Below are 26,206 nucleotides of genomic sequence, written 5' to 3' on the forward strand. Positions count from 1 at the left end.
GAAAAACAAGTTTATATTGAATACTGAATCAAATTATGGCCTTAAAACTGAAAGTGCAATGGAATCATGGATTTAGAGTATTCTGACACCCCATCCACCCCACCAGACACTGAGTCATTTGGAATAGTCTTTCCGGCTATCTGATGAATTTCGAGTCTAATTGAGTGCAGTTTTTGGCCCTCTTTTATCTATTTTTTGGTCCCTACCATTTTTACTGCCTGAAGGGAGCTGTCGCCTTGCACTGGGGCTCTGACTGCAGGCCAACACCACATCTGGGTCTCCCTGGTTTGGAAAACCTGCATGATTTCATCTTATTCAATCTGAATCCAAACCGATGGCACTGTGGCAGGCATTAAGAAAAATTATATAGAAAAAGGCAATATTCTCACTCAATTGCTTATGTATTCATATAGAGGAATCAATGGTGATTAATAACCAAGTAAAAGTTTCTTATAGTTGCTTTAAATTGCACGTCCACAAAACCAAAACAATCAGCCGAAGGCACCACACGATTCATAAAGCTGAAGTACAGATTTGGATAATATTCATCTGCGAGTTCACATAACATGTTGTCATTTGATCCATTGATCAATGCAGCTTTATTCAAAACTAACTAAATGAAATGGTGCTGCTAAAGTATTCTTTTAAAATCCATATTTTTTGCAGTGCATTAATATTACTGAAAGGGACAAATTACCTTACAAAAAAGAAAAAAAAATCATATGTTGTTATAAATTATGAGATTTCACAGCAGTTCATTATGAAGAATTTAGCCATATTGTGTCTGTGAAATTGCAATTCTATCCCTGCAAACCAGCGCCAGATTCAAATTGGAAAGTTGGCGTTGTATGATACAGCAGTTCTTAGAAGGAGCATAGTAAAGTGTGTCTGGGCTCTAAAATGTTGTTAAACTAAACAGAATTTTCGAAGTAACAAATGAAGCTGTAAACCTTGGGGATGCTTCAAATTCTAATCTAAATAACTAAAGACTAAAATATTTTTGCAAACATCTTCTCACCCAAACGACAGTTCTCCAACACACCTCGTATCCTGCCATAACCCTGCGATCTCACACAGTAAAGGCATGTTAGTCTCCAGGTTTCCTCCTAAAGAATCAGGTTCACATTTTTGCCTGTGAGTTGCGCCAGAAGGGTAATAATGTTTTTTACTCCTCCTGTGCGATCTCACCCGTGCCACTGAGTTGATTGCCATCACTCTAACAGTCAATTCACCAGCCCCCTTCACTCCCAGCTCAGAAAGAAGTGCTCTGACTCAGCCTCCAGGAAGGTGAAATGTTTTACTGTTCACACATTTCCCCCTCGCTGAACTCAAATGACTCCTCTCTTCCCTCCCTGCAAAATAGCGTTCCTTGAGATCCTTCAGCACCGCCGCTCAACGGCACGTCTGACACATCTGGGAACCAAGAGTGGATTAAGTGCTCTGTGTCTACAAGTGTTTCTGAAAAATGAGAGTGCGTCAAGGGCTGAAGAATGGAAGCCATGCCACAAGCCCAGACTGGCATGTTCAAACTATGGAAATATGTGACCAGCAACAATTTCAAACATAACAGCATTTTTATAAGTTTGACTCAAAAGCTAACCAAGAGTCATGTGTTGATATAACGCTGTGATAATTATTTCGTAAAGCTGTCATTGCAAATGATTGGTTAATATTATAACTAACTGTTGCTATAATAAATTGAGTACTGGGCATTGCTAAAAAACCTCATAAAAATGTACATTGCGATAGCACTGTTATCTGGAGCTACTGCGGCTGATGGTCTGAATCCTAATGTTAAAGTGATAGTTCAGATTTAAAGAAAAAACCCAGAATGGAATGATTTGCAAACCCTTTTTGACCTGCATTTAATTGAATACAGTACACAGACAATACATTTAATGTTCAAAATGAAAGCTAAGACAAGAACATGAACTCTGTTCATCTGATGTCAGGAGAACTTAACCCATTCTCGATGCTTTTTCAAAGCTACCAAACTTCATTGACAAAAAAAAAGTTATTTAACCTCACAGAACACGGGAGTTGCTTGTCTACTACCGGCTCACTCATTTTGTTTGTTTGTGTCACTGTGTGACTTTGGTGTTTTAAAGTGTTCGTTCTGATTCACCCAAGTTACTCAATAACACAAAGAAACAAAAAAATTGAAGCAGTGGTAGACCAGCAACTCCCATGTTTAGCAAGCTAAAATTACGGGTTTTTCAATGGAGTTTGGTGGCTTTGACGCAGCTTCAGTTCTTCCCACATTAACTTAAAGATGGATGTTTGATTGCAAGGTAAAGTGGTGAACAAGGAACTATGACCAAATAAAAGCCGCAACCAGAAAAATATTGTAATGTATTTGGTTTGGTTTGTATTTTTTAAGGATAACATGATTAATTTTCACAACGTAGCTACAACCTAAAAAATAAGATAAGCAGCAGTAACTCCAAACTATCCCTTCACTTGAACTTTCTCACTCTGCCTTTTCCCCTTTCGACAATAATGTCTGAACTGATTCATTTCACATTAAAATATGAGTCTGTTTTTCCAAGGGCGCTCTATGTGTGACTATAAATCTTTGACATGCAATCGCAATCAAAACAGCATTTTGCGAAGAGTGATATGAGTTGTTTACACTTGTAGTTCTCAGTAGGAGCCTTCCCACAGATGGACATCAAAGTGTTGGATGGAGATGAAGCACAGTGGATCAGTTGATGGAGCACATCCACGCTCTTCTACCTATCTTGAACTTCCCTCCGACCAGCTGCTGAGCAGAGTCTGCACCAGCTGACCACACACCGCAGATACTGAATGGGACCGTATACACACATAAGAGATAATACATCAAAACCTGGCACAATTTATTCAAAGACATTACATTAATTCCTTAGCTCATATCCCCCTATTGTAACTCCAGACTGACGCATAAACTATCTTTAAAAGCTTCCTCCCAAAAGGATGGGAACCGACCCACTTTTTCATTTCAATAATTTCAGTTCATCAATCACGCAACGCTGAAATGTCTGCACTGTATGTTCTGGTAGAACAATTGTGTGTCTGATAAAATAGTTTGAGGTGGCCTGAAGGAAGGACAGTAAAAGGAAAACAGATTTTGATCGTATTAGATTTAAAGCCACTATGTGTAGAATTTGAAAAATTCCATCTCTGGCTTCACCCAGTGGTGGAGGATATGAGGTGAACAGGCCTAACACATACAATTTACTAATATTTCTACCAACAAATCTTTCTTGAAAGATGCTACAATCAGCATGATTCAAGTTTTACAGGTAGCATGGTGGAAATACATTGCCCTGGAAACCTGTGAAGTTCTAATGCCTAGCAAAGTGTGGTTAAAATTTTAATATGTATATTGTAAGAGTCAATTTTAAAAAAATTTTTGTGTAAATTCAAGGGGGCATGGATTCCCTACAGCATGTGGCCTGCATTAGCTATTAGCTAGCTAATAGGGATAGTGTTTGTGTCCAGACAGGAGAACTGAGCAGATCTTCCCTAGCTTTCAACTCACATGACACTGGTGACAGTGTCAGCCAGGACAGAACCAAGTCCATGGAGAGTGGAGGCCGAGGCGTGACAGCTGGAGGCAGAGCGAGGGGCAAAGAAACTCCAGGGCAACGAAAGAGAAAATACAGGCAGTAGGGCAGGGTCTCTACAAATACACATGTATAAATAAGTCTTAAAGAAGCACATTACATGTTGTTCGTCTCATTTGTTTGTTTTTTACAGAACAAAATGATCATCCAACTAGGGACTTCACCCCCAGGGTCTGTTGCACATCAAGTTCCACATTCGCTGATTTGCTAAATCTGTAGATAAAAGGAGAAAAAAATGTTTCAAGATTTAGAGATTAGTTAGCATTGGCACAAAGCAAATCTGGCTATTTTGCCAACCAACAACTGGATTGCAAAGTGGAATTGGCTTTTGAAACCCATTCGTACTTGTTCCCAACCAGTTGAACATTGCAGCTCTGTTACACACCAAAGATTTGTGATCTTTAGAGTTTGTGATATTTTAGATGTCATTATTGTCATATTTTAGACATCATGCCAACTGCCCCAGGCTGTCAAAAGCTGTGCTGTGTCAAGTGGAAAATACCACAGCAACTCTGTTCTGTGTGTAAAGACTCATTGACTGAAAGCCAACTTTTAAGTTTGAAGTATCAATCCTGATTTAGTGATTTTAAGTTGTTTAACTTTTTATTTTTAACATTGTATGACTTTTTCTCCACACAAAGTCTGGAGTTCTGGCTAGACTTAGGCTTTAGTATCCATTTTCTACATTCTCTAAGGATTGCATTTAAAAAATAAATAAAGTAAAAATACTGGGGAGAGGAAATGAAACTAACTCTGAAAAGCTTTGCTTGAAAAGCATGCTTTCAACAAGAAAACAGCCAGAGGCTCTGCATGTTTTCTTTTATAGGTACAGTACACAAGTAGTATTCTGGCAACTCATCTATCAGCGCCTTAATTATCTCTCCCAAATAACCCATTTCAAAAATAGAACCAAATCTGTTTCATTTGCAACGAATGATGACATAATCTCACCAAAAACTATGATGTTTCCTTCACCTAAAGCCTTTTGGGTCTACAAAAGTCAACTGCAAGCTGGAGCTTTACAAACACCATGCTGCTTTCACAGTGAGACTTGGACAGATGGTACGCATTTGTGTCATATCAACTTTCACAGACAATAACGTGTTGCTCTCACCAAGCTGCACGATGGAATTGCTGCCCTTGTTTAGTGGGGAACAAAGTATCATCCCTGATTTAGAAACAGACTTCCCTGTTTGCCATGGAGGGTGAAAGCGTGCAAGCCTCACATGCAACACTCCTTCAATTAGGGGCTGGAAATTATTTTGTTGCCACACAAATTAGCACCATTTACGTCAGATGAGACTGAACTACCCTCTATGTCGAGCAGGATGTCATCGGTACACAAACACCCTGTCAAACCGACAGCCAGGCAAAATTACCTCCGTTGGACCAAGAGTGTTTTGTCTCCTCCTGCACCCTCTGCCCTTAGTAACCATCTGTCGGCCCCAACAGTCAGAATTAAAACCAACCGTCTCCTGATTTTTTCTTTTTTTGTAAAGTAACGGATGCTGATTATAAAGGAAGAGAAACTCATAATATCCAGCTCATTTGTGTGGGAGGGAAAGGTCTGATAGTCAGACAGGCAGATGTACATGTGTTTTGTGTTTTAACACTGTTTTCAGTTCTCTGTTTGGGCTTAAAGAGGCAGTGGACCACAGCTTGGAAACCCAAACAGTATATGTTGTGCAGTGAACTCATTCAATCTTATGGCATCAGTGAACTAATGCACAGTGCATACTTTACGTGTGCATATGTGTGTGTGAACTTGTGAAAGCACGGTCCTTGCAGGTAAATGTTTGACAGGGTAATGGAGCTTTGGGTAAATGGAACAAAAAACAGCCGGTGTTCTCCATCCGTCCCTTGTGATTCCAGTCGACAAACACTGGAGACTGTGCTTTTGAAAGGCAAATATCATGTAAGAGCAGTAGTTTATAACTTGAATATATGCCTGAACATTCAACATGATATAATGTTTGGAGGTTTGGAGAGGTTTCAATCCAGCCCTGGAGGGTAGGATTTGTATCACTAACACATCATAATCTTCTCTTATATTAAACACAATGTGGAGAATTGAACACAGTACAAGGAACTGTACTTCATTGCCTTTTGTCAAAGTCCAACAAAGGCTTAGCATCATATCTCCCCATCAGAATGGAAGTAATAAAGCATACATCCTGTTTAGCATTAGCGTGTCCTTACTCTGAGTTCCATAAACCTCATTCAGTGATCCTGTTCAGACCGAACTGGAATGTGAAAGATGGGAATCCAGACATGGTGGCCACAAGTCTCTCTGAGAGGGTTGAAGTTTGAGAACAGAGTTATTGCATATTTATGATGACAAGAAAGGTTATGTGTGGTCACTGTACGGCTGCACCACTGATTCCTAAATCCATTATCAAAATTATTCTAGAAGGCAAAGACCTATCCAGTCGCCTTTCCGCCAGTTCTGCTGAATTTATGCACATTTTATGCAAATGTAAGCTCTGCACATCTATTTTAAAAATATTTGTTGTACTTTTTGTGATTAACATTGGACAAAGATGACATATGACTACGAGAAAGGGGAAAAGTTGTGATGTTGTCGAAAACAAATAGCATGTGATAATTTACTAATAATTTGTAACATAATGAAGGGCTAGTGCAGGTAGCTATTTTTGAATTATTCAGGGGGTTCCTCTGCAAGACTAATGCAAGATGACTTTTCATTTGAAATGACTGACAAAGGCAGTGCCAATCATTAGTGTGGGTATGTTGAACACAAATATGGCAATGTAAATCTGAACTGTCAAAAGCTGGAGGTGTGATACAGTGTACTGCTCATTTGGTACTTTCAATAAACCCACTAGTGCTTTCCTTATCATTGAAAAGGGACATGTTTTTCAGCAATGAGTTCCTAATTCAATTATTGCAACAACGTAAGAAAAGGGCAAACAACCCTCACTGATGCTGAACTGAAATGAACTAGCATTTTTTTTTGCTTACCACATGTAATTTATTTTATCATAATTTTCCACTTTAACCACAGGACAAACTATCCCAGGCTCTACCTAATATAATTAACTGTCAAAACAAAACTTCCAGCGGATGTTGAATAAATGCAATGCTTAGAATGTGTAATGATGCTGTAAAAAGTGCCTAGACAACTATTAAAATGCACAACAGGCCACATTACAGGCTAAGCGGTTCTATAATCTTCAGTAATCTCTGGTTGTACAGTTCGCCATGCACCAGATCATCTTCAACCCCCCGTAGCTTCACGTCGTGACCTGCCACCCCTGGTTTTTGCGTTTCATGTAAATATAGTGTGTAATGACACACTGTCAGAGCACAGATGCTATTATGGCCTTCCTACCAAGCAGAGGTCATCTTTGCCACCCCGCCCAAAAGGGGGGCCGCCTCACCACCGTGGTTAAAGGCCCTGCTTTCACCAAGACCAAAATGACAGACATGATTTTATCTTTACATTTTGACCAGGGTTTGTGGTGGAGAGTGCTGAGAATCCTATCTGAAATTTTACAGGGATTTAGCAGATACGCACTGATTAGTGGAATTGTTTCAATTTTTTTTTTCATTGGGTAAACCAACTGAATCTTAGCTCTCTTTCACTTGTGACTGCTGATTTAGAGTACTGCAAACTGACCAAAGGTTTTAATTGATGTCACACTGGCAAGGTTAGAGGGAGTCCAACATATTTCAGTTTATGAGAAACAGGGAGAGAGCATTTGGCGCAGAGGCATTCATTCGTATACATTCCAGCTTTGAGCCAATCCAAGAAGACATTTACAAATGTCTCCCTTTGAAAGTTCAGATGGTGACAACCTATGTATGCACTGCAGAAAAGGTCTGGTCATTGTTACTGTGAAATACAACAGCTCAGTTCTATCACAACCATTCCAGATGTATTTATTTTTACAAGCCACAATTTAAAATACATGCTGCCAACTGGTTTTTTATTTAGCAGCAGTGTGTATTACTTGGAAAACCAACAAAACATCAGTGATGCAGTTTTCTTCTACTGCACACAAAGCCGCTCCCGTCACTTTCACAATTTGTTTACAATGTGACATATTGGAAGCAGTTGCTCTCAAAAAAAAGTTGAGCGCACTGCAGCAGACATCTTGATCTCTATATGCTAAAATATTTCCAAATAACACACAAAAATAGCCAAAAGTTCAAACTGAGTAATGTTCATGATTTTATCAGAAGATTTTCCAGATGGCTGTGTTACATGGGAACAAACTGGAGGACTCTCGCTAGTGTCCAGATTTGAATTGAAGCCATCCTGTCATGACTCCTCCACTCTTCAAAAGCCCTGTCTGTGCCATAGGGAAAACATGGTCCTGTTAATTCATTAGTAGCGCTTTGAAGTCGTTTTCACCTTTCTCCTAAACTCCATTGATGGTTCAGTTCAGCACTTGAGAAGCAAATTAAAAGCAAAGACCTTGAGGTATGGGGCCATCTGGTCCGTCTTGTGCCTCCACTGTAAATGTTTCATTTGCACGCTGATTATTCTTTTCCTGCAGGCTTTAAACTGCTGATGGTATCGATGACCATAAGGCAGTAATACTGTACTAAACCTACATCAACAGCAACTAGAAAGCCCGGGTAAAAAGATTGGCTTGTAAAATGTGCAAAACCACAGTAAAGAATAAATAAATGATTCCAGACTAACATTTAAAAAAAAAAGCAGTTTTCAAATGTTTATGTTTTCTGGTTTACAATCAGTGGCCCTCATTTATCAAGCGACTGTAGAAACGAGCGCAGATCTGAGTGTACATTTTGTCTTACGACAGGGTCCACGTGTGATTTATCAAACGATCGTATCTCGCCAATCACAGCGTAAGAATGATCGGCTGTTGATAAATGTGGCGGCTCGAAACATGCGTAATTTAAATACCACGCCCTAATATATACCCGATTCAGAAGACTCGCCTTCAGAGTTTACGACACCGAAGGGCGCAATATGGCCAAAAAGAGGATTTTTTTCACCCTCTAAATCAGCTTTATAAGCAAAGTGCACCGTTACAATTAACAATAGGGGCAATATAGACATATTAAAGAAATACGCAGCGACGTAGTTACAAACTCAAACAAGTTCACTGAATATTTTACATTTGGAGCACGGACTTAGAAGTTTTCAGCTTTTTGGTTGAAGGAGGTAAACAATGTTTTAAAGTAAGTTTTAATTCAAGAAGAAGAGGAATTTCTCAGTCAGAAAGTGAAACGCTGACGTCCAACAGCTGCAACACAACAAACTAGTTTTGTTTGGCAGCATAAAAAGTGAAAAGGGAGGAAATCAGTGCTGCTGTCAGCAGAGTAGCGGACTATTTAACTCCCGGCGAGGTTTGAGTAATTACATCGTGAAAGCCTAATAATCTATATAATATCCGAATATTGCTATTATTATGATGGAGATATATTATTCACCTCTTTACATTAACTAATAATGATGTCCTAGTCAGAGGAGCGTGTGACAGCGCTGATTGGAAATGTTTCTATTCGGGCAGCGCCGGTGGTAAAAGAGTCGCTGACGCTCAGTTGTCGGAGCTGGATAACAGTAAACAGCAGAAGACAACAACATTTAATATCCTCGGCTGGTATTCTGTTTAAAGAATTTCACGATCGCAGGGTGTATTTATTTTTGGATTATGTTTTAGTGATAAATTATGTAGTCTAAACATGTTTTGCTTTGTCACTATTAAAAATCAAAACACCACAGAGTTTTATCAGCTCCAGGCATCGATACAATAGTCTAAGATCAATTCTCCGACTCAGACGTGTGGACTTCACGCTGACTCAAATTTGCGTACACGAGCTGAGAGCAGACGTGAGATCTGATCGTACCGTCCTCTCACGTCCAAATTGATAAATGCCGAGGCTTGCGTAGAAATCATCTTACGCCCACTTTACGCACACTTTCTGACGTACGCTCGTTTGATAAATGAGGGCCAGTGTGAGGTTGAAAAAGTGCAGGAGACCCGAAATATATTTGGGAGATTACAAATGAGTTTCACTTAAGATCTCTCCTTCTGGGACAGATGAGCACTGTCTGGTTTGTGATCAGCCCAAACTCTAAACATGTATACCAGGTAAGTTGTTTATGTATGTTTGTTTGTTTTTAATGGCTCAAATTTTGCTGTGAATAATCATGATCAAAAAAGGATGAACCCCAATTGAATTTTAGACCACCCTTCAACCAAAACTTCCGCTTGTAGACAAGGAACTGTCTGATCTTACATTCTTGCCAAGAATCTCTTAAATCTTTTTGGATTCTGCGCTCCAAATATGTTCTGAGGTAAAAAAATTACAATTTTACTCCTCCTGTAAGAATACCATAACTGCATTGAGGCGCTCCACCACATTGGGACAGAATTTGATAAATGCAGCTTTTAGAGGTCAGCACGTTTTTCACATGATCTCACTCTTGTGTTTTTCTCAGCACACAAGAGCTGTCTGAGTGGCAGAGCAGTTGAGGACTCCAGCTTTTCTTGCCAGCATCTCCTAATGCAGGGATGGGCAGTATTCCAACTTCTGATGGGCAGTTTTCATTGTTGTTTAGGCAATAGTTTACCAATGACTCATGATTTCTAAAATGAACAGTAGAAGGACACAGGGTTCCAACAATGGCCCTGATAGATTCCATATCAAACTTTTAGATGGTTGTGGATGGACAAGTTTAACAAGAAAAGACTATTTTGTCATGGAAGCACTGAGAAAAATGGAAAAGTCCTGAAACTTTACAGCTGCATAAGAGTTTGCACAGTGGCCATGCCGTAACATTTTATGACTTTCCATATTTTTACACTTTACATGTTTAAATTAAAGTGCTTCTGTAACTGAAATTTTAGTTCTCCAGTTTTGCCTGGGAATCTAAATCTAATGTAATAAATCTGTTCAACAAGCGGTCAAATATGTCATGGCTTTGTGGATTCCCCCAGTCTTCATCGGAAGATTTATTGGATATGATAAACTTGACTGCCATTGTGGTAAATATTTTTCCTGGTCCCATTAACAGTTGCAATCCCGTGGGACAGGTAATGTGTATTCTTATTGCCAAAATGACTGTAAAATCCCAACAAATTCAAAGCAATGCAAATCACCAAACCAAATGTTTCACAAACTTGGATTACTTTATTTTCTTTTAAAAACCACAGACCCACTATATTAGTACAATAAGGTTCAGTTCATGTCAAACTAAATAAAGATTAGTGTAGAGCTGGACACATTCAATCAAAGGTAACAGCACAGAGAGGCAGATGGTCACAAATTCAATTAAATACAGGTTTACCCACAGTATCCAACTTTTATTAAAGAGGAATCTAATTATGTGCATTATGTCAACGGCAGAGCAGAGTTTTACCATATAGAGTCGATCGAGTCATAGTTTCCCTTGCAACAGAATGAGATTCCCTAAAGCAGAGGTTCTGTAACAGTCTATTAGCTGGAAGACACAAAGGGACATGGAACCCATCTGGATACTGCTTCCTGATTGGATGGTCAACAAAGTGTCTTTTCCTGGCTGCTCTCCACTGATTGGATGACTGAAGAGGAAAAGGAGAGAGCGTGGAGTTCAGGGCTACCAGAAGTTGGCTCTGCAACAGGAGAGAGGTTCAATAAGTTAAAGGGAATAACTTGGCTGTCCACAGTGGATGGCAGATGAGGAGGAAAAGTAGAGCTGGATCAAGATGGAGAGCAGTGAGGATGAGAGGTGATGTGTTGGATTCAATTAAACGTTTTATTTATGTCTCTTTATTATTAAAAGCCAACGTTTTAATGGCTATAAGTCAAGATGACACTGCCACTGATTATAAAAGGATTACGAAAAGTCTGGCAGAGTGACTCCTATCTCAAAGGATTATTCAACATGACTGCAACCAATGAAAGACAATAACATACCTACAGTATTAGCGCGCTCCTTCAGGTTACACAAGTAAATTGGGCATATCCATGACATGTAGGTCCTGTTAAAACTTGGCACTAAAATCAGTCTTGGGTGGTCTGATTACAAGTCGGCAGCTCTAAATACAGGTGTGAATACACCCAAAACAGATGCTTCTGTATCCTCAAAACACTCAAGCTTCACATTGGGTGCCAGAATGTCCCCAGTTGTGCTTATTAGGAGGCAGTTCTCTCCCTCCACCAGGTATATCCAAACAAAAATTTGGACCTGCATTGGCAGGCTTTATTGGCACTTTAAGGATTGTTCTCTTCTGGAGGAGCCAGACATGGCCTGTTTTTAATGAATGGTTAAAATGAATGACAGACATTGCCTCTCTTGAATCTTTAAACACAAGGACTAATAATTTCCAAAGGAAGTATTATTTGGTCTTTACTCATTTTATGTTGTACCTATCTGGTGTTTTATTTATACTTTTTGCTTCACCTTAAACTTAAATCTTCCTTACTGAGGAGAACTGACTTAAGATTGCAACTAGGGTTGGGCTGCTGAAAGTATTTTAAAACAGTTTGATATTAAGCAAAGCACTGGATCGGACTGCTATACCACATCTTACCACTGGGTGCTGCACTTGACTTAGCAGCTGTTCGCAAATGGAACATAATGAGACTGAAGCTCAAATCACATACTTTTTCTTTCTACCTTAATTTCGTACTGCAGTGGCCATTACAAAGTATGGACTGTTGCATGCAGTATCCATACAAACCAATGGCACTTATGTTTTCTTTTTCTTCATCTTTGCTTGTGGTGTATGAACTCTCAAATGTACGTAGCTTTGGATAAAAGTGTCTGCTAAATGACATTGTAGAATTGTAGAAAATGCAAAATGGATGCAATAGGACTGCAGCAATGTGACTGCAGCTGCATTTCAGATGTACGTGATCCATGTTGTCTGAATAGGGCTCTGGAATGTTTATTACCCTCTGATGTCTGGATAAGAATAAACTACATATGCCTTGAAACAGCTAAGTAAAAGGGCGTGTAGGAAAGAAACAAAAATGCAATTAAATTTTCTCTCTAATGATGATTGTTACTGAAGGTAGGTCATGGTGAGTTTTCATGTCTTTATAAGTACATTACTGGAATATATAATGAAGATTATAGGGCAATGGCTGACATGCCTTGATACAGATTAAGTGTTTGAGACAATCTGTAATTTTCACTTTCCTTCAAATGAAACAGTCAGATCTGTCCTACCTGACGGGGTTCAATAGTTGATCATCTTCTTAATTGCTTCAAAGCACTTCCACTTGTCTGGGATGTAGAAGGGTTCAAAGATGTGAGGGAAGGGGGTGTCATAACCGCAGACCCTACTGATGGGCGCCTCCAGGTTAAGAAAGCACTCCTCCTGCAAGAAAAAAAAACAGAGGTGATGACAAATACTGTTATTATTGGCCGTCAGTGCCCAAATCTAATTTATTCAAGCAGGGAAACCAAGCTAACATGTTCAGACCGTAGCTGTAATCCTTAAGTGTTTGACATCGTCTGAGAGAAAGAAGGGACCTTATGTAGGCTCCTGCATGTTACAAGTATGGTCTAGTTTAACTCTTCCCAATGCTTACCATTCACAGTTTCCAACACTATCAAGAACAGATGAATGATATGACTGGAAAAGGTAACAATCAAATGGACCCTTCCAAACTGATCAAAACACTTATTTTCATTTTGATTACTGTATCTGACTTAAATGCTACAAGTCAAAATGGTTCATTCAGGCTCCTTGGAGCAGGCCAGTGCTCAGGAAATTTGGCCATAGTGCAAAACAAGCCATGACTCGTGTCTCTACATTAGCTTCTGACCTCTTCCCATGGAGAAAAGCAGAAAGAAGTTGGCCAAAACACTCAAAATGGGACAAACCCCCTGATGAGTTTAATGAACACACTTGAACGTGTGCACAGATTTGCAGAAACAGACCTGAAGTACCCTCTGTCAGATGAAATTGACCTGCAAACAACTCAAGCAATCAAAACAAAAGCAAACAATTTGACTTGGAGGAAGCTGCACAGCACCGTCTCTGAGTATAGCCTATTGGTACACAACAGATTTTGACCCGTTAGTGCCACTGTTAGCATCACAAACTCAGCCATCCATGTAATCCCACATTACCCAACAATTGCTCGCCATTGAGCAGTTTGGCATTTGGCAGGGCAGGACTTGTATGTTTCACACAATGTTTTTCATTTCTTATAAAACCTCTGGCAGAGTCCAAGGAAATGTCAGTCTTGATGAGGAGCCTTTTGTCCTTCTGTACTTTTACAGCCTGTAAAAATATAAAGCAACAAGAGAAAAAAAGGGACTGCAGCAGAAGTCTGCTGTCCTGTGTGCCTGTAGAGCTGACACGGTACAGTGACAGCTTTCCTGCCTGGATGACAGGTTTTGGGCTGTAACACTGCTTCAAAGGAAGACAAATCCTGAAACATCAAGCTTGGATGCAGGAAGCAACAATGAAACAAGAACAAGACAGCCACGTTAGCAGCTCTGTGTGGCTGTATTTAGTTTTGTGTGCTTACATTTTAACCTGGAACCTCTCAGTTCATTTTTAATTTCCCCCAACCAATCAGATCAACTAAGCATCTGATGTAGCACTGAGTGACACGTGCAAGTTGGAGAGGCACTTGGTCTGTTTTCAAACTGAGAAAACATGCCGGCTAGTCATAAACTTATCTCAAATTATAGGGTAAAAGTACACAGCATGTGTTTCTGAAAATATTAAATGAGAAATAGGCAACACAGTTGATTCATATTTGATAAGTGCTGCCTAGATCATTTTAATCGTTTTTGTGAGCTGTGATTGGCCAGGCCCACAGTGGCTGAAAATCAGTCTGAATGACCAAACTTGTAATTAGTTGGCAAAATATCTAACGTGTAATGCTTTTTCCAAGTCAAAACAATCACAGTTACCATTTAAATTAAATAATGTATTCATGGTTGATAAAAGCATAAAACAGGCCTACAAAAACGGCATCTACTACCACACAGAATTAACTAGCCAAAACTTCTGCTCCTCACCTCTCACCTGAGGAAGTTGAGTGTGCAAATGGTAAAAGATCAGTCCCACTGTGGAAAACACCTTCTCTGCTGGCACAGAGCTGGCAGGAATCACCAGGAGCTGCTTAGCCAGAAAGCTCAGTTTCTTGAACTGGTGCCCACTGGACTTCCACTACTCCAGGGGGCTTAGCTCAAGAGGAATGCAGGGCTTGGTGAAACAACTTCTATTAATTTTACATCCACATTTTTGGCGTAGAAATCCTCCTCAACAGTTGATATAAAACAGAAAACAATCTTATATGTCTAGATTATGTTGTTTGAGGTTCAAGTGTGGCCAGTTTTCATGTCAATCACATTACCTATATAAGACTCCTGGGTTCAGTGTCTTGCTAAAGGACTCACTCTGGAGGAGCTGAGGATCAAAGCAGGAACCTTACGATTACTGCTTGAACCTTTTAGCCATGTAAACCACCCTCAACTTGAATAAAAAAGGAAAAATGGGACCTTCTATTCGAGCCAGATGAAAAGTTAGTGGAGAGAGAAAGTCATATGGATTCATCCTCCGGGGTATCATGAAAAGATGACTCAAAACATCCGGGAACACCTGAGGAGTTACAGACATTGGTGATTTATATGGACTAACTAGTCACTGCTGTGATAAAATCACTGAGGCTAGCCCAGTTGTCTCTCCTTTTTGATTCCAGTAAGAATGAAACCCCCAAACCAGGGGGAGTTCCATCTGATCTGCAGTGCAGGGCTCCATTCTGCCTGGCAGCTGGACTCCTGCACCCTATTCCTTGGTGTGCTCCACCCGGCTAATTTTCTGTGATCAGCTTTAATAAATGTACATTGAATAAAGACAGCTACTTCAACAACAGCTCTTCACTGCTCTGTTTTCTTCTTCCATGCGACCTTGGAACAAAAGACTGATTCTCTCCAAAAGGCTGTGGCAGATCCCAACAACAGCCACTGTACCAACTGTGACATGAAAGCAAACTTTTTGCATTTTTCATGATTTTCTCCTTTAGTGCACTGCTTTTATGTGCTGGCAAATATCCATGGCCTTGGGATCCAGGAAGCGCAGTAAAAGTCAGTTGTGAATTAAAAGTGTATTCATGTCGAAAAAAAAGGCCAGTGGCTCTGGATTACGAAAGGATTCTTTGAAAATGTGAGGCTTTCACTGAAGAATGAAGCTGAGTTATGCTCGAGATGCTTTGCCCTTCTCCTCACATTGCCTCCAGCAGGTTACCCCAGGTCTATGTCATAGATGTCTTTGGGTCATGATCAGAAGTGGATATGAAATGAATTTAAAAGAGTGAGAGAACCAGCTCACTGAAACAGTTCGGTCTTTGTTCCAAAGAAAATTTAAACATCCTTAATGCATGCCATGACTGGCACCAAGCTAACAAAGTTAACCGCTGATATCTTGGGCAAAGTTCAGTCTCACCTAATGGAAACATACAAGCTTGGAATGTTTAAGTTCATGAGGAAGGCACTTAAATAGACTTGGTCTGGAGCAAAGCTGGATGTGGATGGCATCTTCTTTCAATTATTGACAGGCAGATGGAAGGTCCACACAACAAATTTATAAGGTTTTTTTTCCTTTTCAACACAAAGTCATGCCTGATTATGAATCCCACAAGTTTTCTTGGCAAGACCCGCCCTGTGATTCATTATAACACATGATTAAAGCATTTCCATATTTTGCTCTTCTTCAGGCTTAACTGAAAAGCTTTTCGTCTTCTTCTGTTTTTACAGTATTCATTTGACAGCTTCACATACAATACAGGAGCTTTTGTCAATTGTATTCATGGAATGGTGAACACTTCCAATGGTCACTGAAGAAAATATTTTCGACCACTGACCTACAGTAACAACATCTCAGCGTACTGTTGAAAGTGACAATGTTATGATCCTTGCCCATTGAGATAACAACCTCAAGATCTAGTCTCTGCCCAACTACAGACATCCAGTCAGACAGTACAGGGGAGTTTACTCTTTTGTCTGGATCACATCCGTAATCTCCTCTAAATACATTTGCTGGAAGTGGGTGAAAAGTACAGTAGTCAGACTGACTGCCACCACAGCTGGACAGAGAATGGCCACACAACTCAGATTTCATTCAAATCAGTGTTTATCTTTTGGGAAGTACATCATTATATGTAATATACTTAAATGGCAGAATAAAAATATTTCAACCTGGCAGAGCCAAAGGGCTTACATCCTGTAGTGGTGCAGGATTTAAATATACTTCACAGCAGGGGCTTTCAAGATTTCAGCGTCAATATTGTGTCTCCTGTCGCACAAAAATCAGGGTTTGTCAGAAACACCCACAGATTGGTGGTTGCAGTCAGACAGGGGTAGGGAAGTGCCAATGTCCCTTGCCATATCAGCCAAGTTAGACAATGCCAGTCACAAACAGCTGAATTTTATTTGAGAACATGTTTCTCAACCTCTCTAAATGAAACACTTCTCACTCACTCATACATGTTTTGTATAGCCTATGGGAATGGTCAGCTAATTTATCACTTTTTATTTTTATAAAACCTAAACCAACATGTTAAATGGTAAGGTGTTGTACGGTCTACTGTTTATTTGTGAAGGGCTGAGGCTCGGTACGAATGTTGCTAACAAGCAAAGTGTGCAAATCTACTGAAATCTGCAGAGGATACCATAAAACAAGGTCTCAGCCAGGGGCAGAATAGCCAGGTTTGCCGTCTGTACAAACAAATGAGTCAATGACAAAACAGCAGCGATAAACAAAATATGCTGTTTCACACAGTATAATTAGATAATCTACATTTCTGTAGCTTTATACACCGTTTATTCTTTAATAGTGGCAGTGGCCATTATTTGATGGCAAATGCTGAAATAAATGCCAGACATTAAATATGTCAGAAAACTTCTAAAAAAAAATAAATTGACATTGAGTCAACAGATAACACAGAAACAGGCTTTAGGCTACTGGGCAACTGATGTGATTGAGCAGCAGCCCACCACCATTATATAACCTCCTTACCCAACATGGTGGTAACTCTATCCAATTCAAATCTTTTAAAAGAGCCCCCCTTGCATAAACTCACTCCTTTGAAGGCAGTTTAGTGTGTCTCCTGGTGGGGAAAGACATGGGGGCATGGAAAGACATGACTTTTACAGTTGGACGCCCCAAGCCTTGTGGCTACACAGCTTCTCATTCAGACAAGACTGACAGGCAACTAGTAATCTGATTCAGATTCAGAAGGCATTTATGGCAGAAATATGTACATCTGCATCTTCAGCTTACACCAACTGGGCCAGAGTGGAGTCAGTAGTCTTTGAACCACATCCCAAAACAGTACCATGACTCGGTAGGGTGTGCTGGGTTGGAGTTGGACTCCGTTGGAAATATCTACGAGTGAACCTAAAGCCAGGCAATCCAAGGACCCTGTAGAGAAATCTGAGAATCCCTGAGTGACAATGCAACATGATTATTCTCTGACAATGGAAAGATTATTACTCTTGTTACTAAATCCAAATGACCAAATGATCCAAAGTGTGTACTTTTTGTAATCTGAATTATCCATTGTCAAGCATGCCTTTGTTTGTAGTTAAGAGGAAGAGGGTGATTCACCGTTTCTCTCTGTGCATCCCTGAGGTCCATGAAAGTATTGTCTTCAGCCACATATTATTCTGCCCTACTTTGTCCTATCATCAGCCAAACACTCCGGAAAGGGCCAGCCAATGACACATTATTAAGTCACTAGAGCTGAAGCCAAAGCTTGATAAAGGAAACTTGCCAAGCCTTACTAAACTCGCACTATTCTTTATTCATAAGACAAGCATCCGTAAACGGATCATTAAGAAAGGATCTGAGGTGGATATGTAGCAGCTACAGCCACTGTCTCAGGAGGTAATAGACTAAAGCACTCCCAGACAAAATAGCAAGACTACACAGGCTTTACTGACAACCATTTTCTCTTTGTTTTGATTCTTAGCCAGCTACAAGGCCATACTAGTTAGAACTTTTAACATACATACATACATACTGCTGTTGATCTGACTTTGTCTCAGAATCTGTACTTTTACTTACTTACTCTTTAACTGCCCATTCCAAGCTGAGTAGAACTGCATTATAAAATCAAAACTGCAATTTTGTTTTATGCCAAAAAGCAAATCTCATCCATGCATGCCATTTCTGCTACACATTGACAGGCATTAAGCTGGCTAAGCGAACTCATCACATCAAGCACTCATGACTTTACCTTAAGCTGCATCAACAATGAGAAGGCAGCAGTTCCTCTGCATCACACCAGTGGGTGCCTTTTGATGTGGCGATGGTGCTGCACAATTTACGTTGTTGTTTTTATATTGTGCGTTTAAGCAAAAACACATTTTAAAAACAAAGGAAAAAAATAATTGCCACCTGAAGGTTGTATGCCTCAGCAAACCAGTCAAGATGCAGTTGACATCAATGTCTGCCCTGACTCATTTTAACGGTAGACAAGGCTTAAAATATGGATGTTGATGCAAAGAAGCACCAAATTCTATAACATGGATGCTTCACAGTGAAGTTGGTGTATGACCTTTTGAATATAAAATGTCATTACTTCGCCATTTTATCCTATTCAATGTGTGGGTGAAATTTTGTCGTAATTAGTTATGGATCCTTGAGTTCTGGCTAAAAAATGTATATTGTGGGTTCACAGTGACCTTGAGCTTTGACCTCCAAAATCTAATCAGTTAATCTTTAAGTCAAAGTGGATGTTTTTGCCAAAGTTGAGGAAATTCCCTCTAGGCAATCATGAGATATTGTGCAAGAATGGGCCGGATTGACTGCTTTTGGAAGATGGATATCCATCACTGTCTGCTCGCAAATTCATTGTGGTGTTGTACATTTTCTTGACTATTATTTCATCAATCACTGCTGACTCCTCACTAATTTGGCTGATAGGGGTGACAAGTGGTCCAAAAACTGCTTCAGTTACATAGTAGAAGGCATTTCTGGCAACCGGCTAGGCTTGTGGTGTTGGTCGATTTATTCATTCATCAAACTTTTTGTCCATTGAACTCTGTGTTGTGGTGTGTGCCGGCCATTTGTTAATGTTAGTTGACTGTGTTTCTAAGCTAATGTAAGCAAGTGGCATGGAACTGGGGACAGCGCATTAACTTCATATCCTTTTGCTTTTCTCAGAAAAACTGTCCTGAGTACATTATAGAAATCCGTCCTCAGGCTGTGATAGGCAACCCAGAGAGTCAGGGAATATCTTTTTTTTAAAATTCTGTTATAATCCATACATGTGAATTGCTACACACAGTACTTTTAAGAATTGTGAGAGAAACACATTTTTCTCCTGAGTGAGATTCTTAATGCAAAAAGTGTAGCCTACACAGATATTTCAGTTATTTTAAGGTGAGCAAAAAAGAGTTTAAAAGAGTTGGAAAGAGTTAAAACTAGGCTCCACCCAGACTCTTATCTCCTCTAATACCCTCGTTTTGTAAATGCTTAATTTATCGGGGCCTTTGTAGACTGTGGTGGCTGTCATCAGGTTGGACTCACAGTGGTAACAAAAGCTTTCAATGGTGAAGAAAAAAACAAAACTGTTCTTGCCAAACATTTGTATTTTTTTTTAACCAAAATATCATCTGTTCAGTATTGGCACAAAACAAAGCTTGATATCGACTACTGGGCAAGGGAGATGGGTTATTAATAAAACATGCTATAGTTCCATATGCTGGTAACTGGCTGTAATCTATAAAGCATTAATGGCACTAAACACATTCCCCTTAAGAGAAATTACTTACTGAATATTTTTTGGCTAGTTGAGCCATCATACCTTTAATTCATGGGAAAGCCAAAACAATCTTTCTTTATGAAGGAAGATCTGTAATATAATGTAGGATTTACCAGGGTGATTGAGGCCTTTAGTTCATACTGAATATTTTTTTTTAACAAAACCATCAACCAGTCTAAGGTTTCCTTTCCAGCAAATCTATCCAAAATGCCTGAGGCCATGTGAAAACGGCAGATCAAGGCAATCAGTGAACACACCAACAACTTACATCACCCGTACACAATGTGAAAACATGGAAACATGGAAATGAGGGGGATGAGTCACTGGCCATTTAAGGCCTTACTGACAGGGGAGAAAGCAACATCTGACAGGCAATAAATGAGGAGAGAATCAATTGATTTTCCTGCTTCTTTTCTGTCTTTATGCACATTAACAAGACCATGCTCCAAGTAGCACATGCAGTGTTGTACACATAATTAGACTGATGACTTGTGAGGAGGGGGGTATAAAGGGGGAGAGTTTTAGAGTGGTACTCAGTGGTAAGAGTCTCACGCACAGAAGGCACCCCACATACTACAGATAATTATTTCACCAAACATTAAAAGATATAATTAGGATGATGGGAAAGGGAGGACTTTTCATTTAGTCACGCATCACACCTAGTTCAGAATCCGTCATCGGCTGTCTCTGGCATGTCATGGTTACAGTGTCCAGGCCTTTTGTATTGCCAGCAACAAGCAATATTTGGAAAACCTTATATGGACAGTTAGACCCACTGTATCAACAATCTCAGAAAAGTATAAACATACAAAACAGCCTGTGTGCAGGTCAGAAGACAACTGTTGCTAATAGACCTGCTCCTCCACTAGGATTCCTTTATCTTTTGAATCATTAGTGCTTTTGCTTAGGGTTTTTTTTCTCTCTTTTGATAAGAGACTTTTCAAAATAAGTTGGGCAACTCAAAATTGCCATTAGTTTGCACGTCAGTGGTATTGTGCATGGTTTTATGAAAAAAAAATGCTTGCATGCAACCTAAAATTGTTTAGGTTCTGAAGCTTTTTTAGCGATGAACATTAGATATGAGAAAGGAAGTGTTAGTCACACTGTCTCTAAGTGTATCACATCTCTGTGTTCAGATTCAGAGTTATGACTCTGAGGAGTACAATTTTTGATGCAAATTGAGGCAATCTGGTGCTAAGATTTTATAGTATCATAATAGCGTTCATGAACTGTGTGTCACAGCCACAGCTGCTGCTTCGACTGTTGATTATGTTGGTGAGCCGCCAAATTACAGTATCTAACTCCCTGTTTTTTGAACACCAGCATTCACCTGTCCCTTTCACCTCACTCGATTACAAGGAACAATTCCAGTGAAGTGCGCAGACAAACACTCACCTGTACTGCAGAGCTGATTTCAGCAGCAAAGCCTCCGGTTATCGGCGCCTCATGACTGATGAGCAAACGTCCTGTTTTCACCACCGACTGAAAAACAAAGACATATACATGATTACAGAAGGTTCAGATTTCCCCTTCTTACTCGTTTCAAAGCAGCACAGTCTCCGAATGGTGTGGTTGGCATTATATGCAAAATTAAAATGCAATTCACGTACATTGGAGTTCAGACTTAAGTTTAGCAGTGCAGACCCTATAAACAATGTTAACAGGTGAACAGAACTAAATATCACTCAAATTAGGTCAACTTTGTTTAGAATAATCACACAGGTACCCACTACCGGTTGCACAGTCTGCACAACATTATTAGACCACTCTTGTTTTCTTCATTCTTTTGTTCATTTTAATGCCTGGTACAACTAAAGCTACATTTGTTTGGACAAATATAATGATAACAACAAAAATAGTCCATAAGAGATTAATTAGAGAGCTGATATCTACCCATTTTCCATAGTTTTCTTGATAATAACCAAAATCATTTTCAGGAAAATGGCTAGATATCAGCTCTTCAATTGAACCCTTATCAGTCAATCAATCAAACTTTATTTATATAGCGCTTTTCATCCATATAAATGCAACACAAAGTGCTTTACAAAAAATAAGAATAAAGACAATAAAAATGACAAAACCCACCCCTCAAATCCCCACATACACATCTGTATGTACGAGTACACAAACAGGCACACACACGCACACACACAAACACTAAGACTCACACACAGCATATATTGATTGACAGTGTAGAGACATGGCAAGGCACAGAGGATCCAGATGAGGAAAAAGCAACCTGTGGGAGCATCCACACTGAGAGGCAGCAGAGCCCACAGCCATAGAGACCATGGTGCAGAGCCGCCCAGTCCCCCAGGCCCAGGGAATCTCCAAGACCACATCCCCACATGCAGACCCAGCACCCCCCCAGTGACGAGGCCCTCATGAGGGAACACTCATGAGCTATTTTTGTTTTTATCATTAGATTTTTCCAAACAAATGTACCTTTAGTTGAACCAGGCATTAAAATGAACAATAAATTGAAGAAAACAAGGGTGGTCGAAAACTTTTTCGATGACTGTATATAGGTCTTGCATGTGCGTGTGTATATTTGTGGCCAGGTGTGTGTGTGTTAAAGAAAACACTCGAGTGAAAAACGGAATAAATAAAGTTAAGCAATATTAAGCATATATTAAGCAATATGCGGGGTTTCACTTCAATGCTTCAATCAATGCTTTCTCCTATGTGTACACTTGGACACAAAGTTCTGTGTGAGTTGGTGTGATTATGGAGCACACACACTGTGTTAGATACACTGCAGAGGTGAGAGCTTAACCACAGGAGGTACCATGTTGAGGCTGCATGTGTTACCAAGTAAAAGTGGCTCCTACTGCCTGCTGTGGTATGCTATATCGGTTTGTTACCCTCAGGCTGCATGTGTGTCTGGCTGTCTCACTGTGTGTGTGCATGTATAAAATGGACATGACACAAGAGTATGAGCTGGAGTGCTGATTTAGGCTGGTATACAGGGCCAACGGGACAATCATGGACATTAGAGGTCTCAGCCTCCCAGGCATTTGCATTTGGGTTTTCTGCAACCTGACATTACTGCAGAAGGATGCCTCTGCTCCACCCGTTATCTACCACAGCATAAAACCAATACTATACTATAATCTCATCCACTTGCCACTGGTCCAGACCAAAGCTATGTCTGTTCTATGCAACTTCAGCAAACCTTTCCTCTCCTCTACCCATTTGGTGTATTTCTATTCGTTTCCAGCAGAAAATTGGGGAAACACTAGGTCTGACACCTCCTGCTTGGTGGATTGACTTGCTTTGCTTTGTGTCCCCCAAATAATTTTTCCCAGCTGAAAACACAAAGTACTCTTCTGAATATGCCAATCTGGGAGTGTGTCACTTATGCTCGCCTTGGTTAGCTTGGTGCCCGTTGCCATGTATCCCAGCATGGTTTGTGCAGCAAACTAGTCGCTTTCAATATTCAATAAATGGGAGCAAATTTTGTCGCCAGTCTGGTCACGCAAATAGGCATGCACCTTTACAGAGTTGAACATTTTTTCAAACCTAGGTGACCAGAAAAAAACAAAACATCTGCTGCTGCTCAGCACCTTGTCACCATTTGTAAAAGAGTGAAAATATAGAGTGCGCTGAGTGCCATCATTATCTCAGACGTAAATAATGTAGAGAGAATGTGCAGATATTTTTACCCCCATCAACCAGAGTGGGTATTATTTTAGTCAACCAAGATTTTCTTTGGTTGACTACAGCCCTAGCAAACACCTCTGACACTGAGAATCATTAACCAATAGTGATGTGCATGATGTTTTCTACATTCTTTTGAGAATTTTGGTGGGATTTAAAATAAATGTGTAGAAACTAATATTTGTGGAGTGGAATTCCTGGTCCATGTTTAGGAGTATGTGTTTATTCTAAACTGAAATAACTGGACTAAACAATGAGCTCCTCATTTGAACACAGCTGGGTAAATATCTGATACCTCTCCCTTCTCTCAAAGCCACAAACAAGACAAACAACTATAGAAACTAAATAACCCACTGAAAATAGGGATCACATGTCCATATGGCACTGCAAATTAAGCCTGACATTTTTCCCTTGAGCAGGACCACATAGTTTCAAACACTGGGGCATTCTGGGGCTTCCTGCTGATGCTAAACAGGCAAATGTTTACATTGCTGAGGTCCTGGGTTTGGCTGTGAAGCACTAAATGCCTGCGGCAAACTGTACCACTATCACACACTGGTATTGGGGGCTACATGAGTCAGCACTGTGTCACTCTAGGGCACTAATACTTGATGCAAAGCCAACATGTCTCTCTCTGGTAGGGCATATTGGAAGCCCTTGTATTTAGAAGCTGGAATGCAAAGATTCTTAAGAGTTTTATTTAACATTAATATAGAAAAAGCTAAATGTAATGCTCATGTCAGTTTACAGAGGCTACATATTTAGCAATGTTTGACAAAGTTGAGGTGAATGAGTTCAGTGTACAACAAAAATATCACTGATTATATGACACTATCTTCTGGAATGTGGAAGTTAATAACAACACTGGAAGACAATAACAACAGTTGGCAACCTGCACAGCGAGGAGGAATCAAGCGAGGGGTTGAGAGTAGGGCGATGTCTTGATATGACATGTTGCCGTTAGGTTCGCCTTAGCGCAATGACTCATACAGGTGCGGTGCTGTCCAATCGTCTAACCCGCCCCGATGGTGAACTCAGTCATCATCTTACACACACACACTCTACGCATAAAAGTTAATATAACTTCCAATTTACACTGTGACACCAGAATCACCCTGACATCCCAGTTGGTCATGTAAGTGGGGGGAGACCCATCATAGTACTCGCTGCATCAGGAGTGCATTCTTCAGATGCTTTTGACACAAAGGAGACTGCCACTGTTTTTACAATATCGTGGGATAGAATATCAGACTCTGGGGCCTGGGGAAAACCTGTGACCCAGTTAATAGATTTGACCTAAAACCCTGCTGCTTAAACAAAAGTGACAGTCTCTGGCAAAGTGCCCACTGGCTGGCACTAGTCCAGTAGGCTATTCTAGTAGTGCTGCACACCAGTCCATAATATGTGACGTCTGGGACACCAATGCAGATCTGAGCGCAGAAATCATCTTACGACAGGGTTCATGTGTGATTTATGAAACGTTCGTATCTCTCCAATCACAGCTAAAGAATGATCGGGCATTAATAGATGTGGTGGCTGAAAACAAGTGTCATTTAAATATCACGCCCTAATATAAGCTGTGTATATTATGTATTATATATTCAATTGTTAGATTATAAATTACATTATACATTCTATATACTCTATATATTTAGAGGCCTTGCCCAGAGAGTTTACAAAATCAAATGATGCAATACGGCCAAGAAGTGGATTTAATTTCCTTTTTTTTAACCTTTATTAGTAAAGTGCACATTAACAAACAACATACAGTTTTTTGTTTTTATAGTTTTTATATTTACTTATATACACAAACAAGTTCAGTGAATATTTTGAATTTCGAGTACAGACTTAAGTTTTTATATTTATGTTCTTAAAAGTTTATTGCAATTCTTTAGTAAGAATTCTGTCCCAGACAGAGGATGGATTAAATAAAATAAAAGTAATGCTAAAATCGGCTGCCAAATATACTTTGGTGGCTATTAGTAAACCTGAGTGGGCTCTATGTGTTTGAAACAGTCCATACAAGTTTGAATTAGTTTGTTGTTAGAATGTTATAATGTCTTATGATAACAAATGCTGGTTTGTATAAAATCAAACCAGTTTAGGCTTGCACACCGGACTGGACAGGCAAACCAGAAATTCACTCAACTCTACAATCCAACCAAGAGATTTCAAAACCCAGAACATCCACATCTGTCTCCCTCATGGTGGCACTAGAGCTA

General features: G+C 39.8%; 1 protein-coding gene across 1 annotated transcript in view; it reads right to left on the bottom strand.

The window, feature by feature from the left end:
• Positions 1–10,719: 10,719 nt before the first annotated feature.
• The window catches only part of bckdhb (branched chain keto acid dehydrogenase E1 subunit beta), a 54,349-nt gene continuing 38,862 nt past the window's right edge, over positions 10,720–26,206 (bottom strand). The window contains exons 9-11 of the mRNA XM_059340167.1: positions 21,720–21,806; positions 12,763–12,913; positions 10,720–11,200 (exon numbers count right to left, since the gene is read on the bottom strand). Coding sequence (XP_059196150.1) covers positions 12,773–12,913; positions 21,720–21,806 — 228 coding nt within the window. The 3' untranslated portion in view covers positions 10,720–11,200; positions 12,763–12,772. The remainder of the gene's footprint in view (positions 11,201–12,762; positions 12,914–21,719; positions 21,807–26,206) is intronic.

This window comes from Centropristis striata, chromosome 8, assembly GCF_030273125.1.
Source record: "Centropristis striata isolate RG_2023a ecotype Rhode Island chromosome 8, C.striata_1.0, whole genome shotgun sequence".
Lineage (NCBI taxonomy): Eukaryota > Metazoa > Chordata > Actinopteri > Perciformes > Serranidae > Centropristis > Centropristis striata.